Below are 5,549 nucleotides of genomic sequence, written 5' to 3'. Positions count from 1 at the left end.
TCTTGATACAATCAAATGGAAAATATTACTAGTGACCAATTCAAACAAAAGAAGTGTCAATTGACTCACGTTGAAGCAATTGACGATAGAAGTTGCCCTGCAATTGACGCAAACTGTAAGGTGAAGAAGGCGGATTTTACATATTTTTCTTTTATACCTCTTCAACCATTTTTCTTGGAACATGTTCACACCAAAGACAAAAGTGCTCCTTCGATACCTTTTCCGACAAAACCAATATGTACCAACGAAAGACAAAAATTGATGAAAGAAATTGTTGAACGATCTGAGTAATTCAATTTTATTTTTACTTTTTTATTCAAACTCAAAGTGTTTATGTAATGTTTACTGTTATTATAAAATAAAATATTAATAATCACTACTTGGATATAAGATTGACCTTTAACGATTTTTTACAAATAAAATGTATAAAACCAATTTAAGTTTAAACTCTGAAACCTTTTAAGTTCAAAACACACTTAATATGTGATTATTTTATGATCACTTTTTATACAACAATTTATAATAACAATTTTTATCGTGTTAAAAAGTTTGGACTTATCATAATTATCTTTTAATATATGTTTATACACAGTCAGGATTTTTTATTCATTTCTTGATTGTTTAAAAAAAATATTAAAGACAAATGGCCACAAATCAAGTTTAAGATAAAAATCCCAACAATAGTTTATATCAAAAGTGAGTATACAATAAACGTTATTATGGTATTAAATCTTCATATTCTGTTCTTTTATAGAAAATAAAAAACTTTAGGTTGATATGTATTTCTTTAAACTATATCAACCTCACACAAACACAAAAAGTTCACAAATTTTTGTATTTTATAACTTCCGCAATTTGAGGGTTTCCTCTTATCGTTTTAATATTTAAACACCCCAAAAAAGCGTCTTGAGCGACTTCCTCCAATTTTTCGTCAAGTCCGACCTCCTCCAAATTCAGACATCCCACAAAACATCTTTGTCGGACAATTCGCACACTTTCTGGAAATTCAATCCGTTTGATATCTTCTCTCCTCATAAAACACGACTCTCGCAACTCAATAATTCCCTTCGGTATGTCACACATTTTTTTCGACTCTTCAGAAAGAAGAAACACATTACAACAATGACACCCACACGTCTCACCAATCGTTCTCGCAACAGAATAACTGACATCCCCAACGTACTCTTTCGCGTCCACAAATATTTTCCGGAGACTTGGGAGGTGTGAAAAACTCGTAGGAATATGCGGAAGGTCCCGACACAGCGTGACGGAGGTCAAAGAGTTACACGACGAAAAACACTTTTCGCCCAGAAAAATCACATTTTTGAGATCCACACTTTGGAGCAACGGAAGTGACATGAAATTGTCTTTGTCGATGAAAAGTGGAGTATTCGCAAATTCGAGAGAAGTAAGAAAGTCGAGGCGCTCGAATGAATTTTTTTCAATGGACGTCACCGATGGTGGAATGATGAGCTTTGAAAAGAGCGAGTTCTTAGTGAAAGAGTCTGTGTTAATCTTTTCAACAAATGGTGGGATGTCATTTTCGTGCTTCTTCCGGTCGAATGGATTAAACACAATTTTCCCGTGATTTAAAGGTTGTTTGAGTAAGATCTCAAAAATGGAACATGAAATCTCACAATTTTTTGAAGATTTGTCTAAGTTTACTACGTCAAGGACTTTTAACGCCTTTAATTTAAAAATGTCAAGCACTTCTATTACGTGTAAATCATATAATCTTAATTTGGTTATTGTCGTGTTTTTAGTAAAGAAATTATAGTCAAAATTTTTGAAATGACTAAGATCTAATTCGACTAAATTGCAATCAAACGCGCCTACTTCGATCTTTTTTATTGTATTCGGAATAACAAGCGTTTTGGTCTTGCAATTTGCTAAAAATCCATTTTTGATCTCCGTTGCTATTTCCGGAATTATTTCATTTTCAAGAAAGTCCCTGTTTTCCACAAACACTTCACCAATTGTAACTTTTGCTTCTAAAAATGGACGCGCATTTATAACGGACATTTTTCCGTTTATTTTTTCTGTTTTGTTTTTGACGACTTTTTGTAGGCGGTCTAACCACATAAAACAATTATTCCCAAATTGGCATTCACTTTCTTTCATTAAAGTCAGTGTTGTCAAATTATCACAATGACAGACGCAATTTTCTCCCATTTTGACAACATTTGACAAATCCAATTCTTTTAGAGATGGAAGACGACAAAAACAGTAATCTTTCATTGATGTTAAATAACAAGTTTTGATGGAACTCAACGAATTCAACGAATTAAAAACTGTCGAATTTATTTCTATCACTTTATAATCAATCGCAGTCACTTTCTTTATTTTACTCGGTGAATATTTCCCTGAAAAACACCCGTTTTGTAACACTATAAAGAAATCAGAAGGGTCAATAACATGAGTTTTTATTACCACGTCCTCTTTTTCATGTTCATCATTTGACAAACCAATTAACTTTGAGTCTTGAATTTTTATAACGGACGTTTTTGTCAATTGTTTTTTTGAGTCTTTAAGGAATTGAAGAATTTTGGAGCTTTGGACAAAAACTCTGGAAAATGTTGCGTTGTGTTTTTTGAGAAAGTCTAAAGCGTCTTGGAAATTAATTTGGTAAGAAAAGTGATAGTGAAAAAGATCGTCGAAAATGGGATCGAATGTTTGGTACAAAATTTGAGTTTCAATATTTTTGAAAAGTTTTTGAGTTGAAGAAGTCAGAGGAATTGGGTTGAAATGAAACATCTGTGGGAGGTTGGAAAACTTCTTACAAACTATAACTAAATTACTATAATCGTTATAAGAAGAAAAATATTTTGCTATGGTCATCATGTTAAATAAATCAATTTTTGAATGCGGCATGACCGTGTTTGTTTTTGAGTTTCTTGTTGTTGGCCTATTTATATCAGTTCTAAATATTGAGGCTTAACTTTGGATGTATTGGATATGTCTAATTTTTAAAGTAAACAACTTTGAAGCTTGTCTAGTTTATTTGAAGGAATTTGAAATTATATATTTAAAATGCTGTAAATAAAGAAATTGATCAAATTTTTTATCAAAATAGCAAAGTAAATTCAGTTTGTTGTAAAACGTTGTCCCAGTCGCCAACGTTGTTCTTTTTATCAATTTATACACAAATAATTGTTTAAAACATCGGGAATTAAAAAAAATAAAAATAATTGGGAAAATTTTGGGAAAAAACTGAAACGACGATTTTTTTATAATTCGAACATAATCTAGTTAATTTTTAATTTTTAATTTTCGTTGACCAAAAAGAACAACGTTTTCTGACTAACTTTACAAACAGCTATTTTATCCAAATTGTTGTATAAAATAAACAAAAATATTAATATAGTTGAACAGAGTTATATTTAAAATTATTAAATATTTATAATGGTTTATCTAATTATTAAGTATAGTTAACACTTTCATTATTTATTGATTTTTTCTTTGTAATTGTAATTTTTATTTCCCGTTTTATTAGCGTTTAAGATACTAATTTTTGATAATAAAATTCTTGGGTGCGAAACTTATTATGTTTTATAACAATAGAAATAATTTTGATAACATTTAAATAAAAAATAAATTGAAAAAAAACAGGTACATTATTGAAAAACAAATACAACAAAATATCGAGGTAAAATCACAATTAAGTGATCAAACCAGTTGGTAAAAATCTTTAAACTTCAAATAAAAATTTATAAAAACGTTTTTAGAAGTGTTTTCTGTTTAAGTTGAAAAACAATAAGACATAATTTTATTGGGTACTTTATCAATTTTTGTGTTTATCCCAACTTTTTAAAAACAAAAGAAACACTTTTTACTTTGTCGGCTTTTCAATTATCATTACTTTGAAAACGACTCCACCATTTTTTTGCTGTTTGTGATGACAACATAAACGTTCTTAATTATTAATTTTGTAAATATATAAAAAGTTAGTAGCGGTTTTATTTGTTTTACTGTCAAATATGATGTAACTTTTTTTGTCCAATTTTCAATCATTATTTTGATCTTCTTTTAAAAAAGTAATAAATATGGCACTTTTGATACAACAATATCAACGCCATTATCTTTATTTGTAATTCATATTAATAATTATTTTACCTTCTCTTGATTTTTTAAAAATAATGCATTTGCCGGGACTCGAACCCGGATCTCCACCTTGGAAGGGTGGAATTCTGCCCTTAGACCACAAATGCTTCTTGAAATTATTAGTAATTAATTATAATAATATATTTATATGAAATAAACATAAAATAATACACTTTATAATTAAATTATAATTATTAAATAATAAAACCATTATATAATGAAACATTTTGAAAAATAAAAACGCCCCCCGGGGGGCTCGAACCCCCGACCTTACGGTTAAAAGCCGCACGCTCTACCGACTGAGCTAGGAAGGCACTTAAATTTATGAATAAAATAATTGTTATGATATGTATTTAAATCTAAAATTTATTAAAAATAAGGTGTTTAATTATAAATTTGGGTTTTATTTTTGATTGACATTTGTTGTTACAAATATAATAAGAAAGGCGACTTAAAACGTTAATTATTTTATCTGTGTTGTGATAATTTTTGAAAATAATTCATTTCAAAATTTAAAGCTCTACACTCTAAATATCAAACAAATATAAGAAATAGTGTTTATTATTTTTTTGTAAATAGTGAGCGACTTTAAATGTTATTGGTAAAAGATTGAATTGTACTTTTGATTAGAAACAAATTATTTTGATAATTAATTAACTTGACTACTGGCAGTTATATTTCATGACAAATTGTTAGTAAATTCTAATTCAGAGCTTTTAATTTTAAATAAGTAAAAGATATTCACATAAATTATTCAAAAAATTAAAATGAAAATGTTTTAAATAATATATTTCATTTTTATACCTATTTTTAAAAAGTTGTTTTTGATAACATAAAGTAAAACAAATATAATTTGTGTCTATGTTTTTTTGTAAATACCTTTAAATAAATGATACGTCAATTGCTATTATAAATAACAATTATTTATAAAAGAAGTGTATTTTTAATCATAAAAGTCAATAAACGTTGAATCTTAAGACAAGATTCAAGACAAATGAATAAAAAGAAATGAAAAAATAAAATATACATAAAAAGTATGGGAAAACTCCACGGAGGACTCACAAGAGCAGGAAAAGTTAGAAATATCACAAAGAAGGTTGAACGCCAAGACAATGGTAAGAAGAAGTTTGCAAGTGGAAGAGGATATATCAGATACCTCTATAATAAGAGATTAGAAATGCTTGATGGGAAGGTGAAGGACTACAAGTTCAACCCACAAAATTAACTGATCATTTACATTTATTTTAATTTTGTTTTAATGCTGTTGTGTTTATAATTATTTCGTTTTTAAAGCAAATGTATATTAAAATGATATTTATTTAGTTCAATAAAATAAAATATCAAAAGGTAGATATTTAAAGATAGAACTTTATATATACAGTAGGGGGAGTGAGGGGCTTGACGATACTGAGGTACTTGACCTATTCTTTAATAGTATTATTTTATAA

The 5,549-nt window shown here is 28.2% G+C and overlaps 1 protein-coding gene across 1 annotated transcript; it reads right to left on the bottom strand.

The window, feature by feature from the left end:
• Positions 1-822: 822 nt before the first annotated feature.
• EIN_335700 (hypothetical protein) lies at positions 823-2,838 on the bottom strand (the record flags this gene model as incomplete). The annotated part of the gene is made up of 1 exon (XM_004255301.1): positions 823-2,838. The coding sequence occupies one exon, from the start codon at positions 2,836-2,838 to the stop codon at positions 823-825; it is 2,016 nt and encodes a 671-aa protein (XP_004255349.1).
• Between the last annotated feature and the right edge of the window lie 2,711 nt (positions 2,839-5,549).

This window comes from Entamoeba invadens (genome assembly GCF_000330505.1).
Source record: "Entamoeba invadens IP1 unplaced genomic scaffold scaff_1105074726065, whole genome shotgun sequence".
Lineage (NCBI taxonomy): Eukaryota > Evosea > Mastigamoebida > Endamoebidae > Entamoeba > Entamoeba invadens.
The sequence above is the reverse complement of the archived record's forward strand: the minus strand, read 5'-3'. Positions and strand labels throughout refer to the sequence as shown.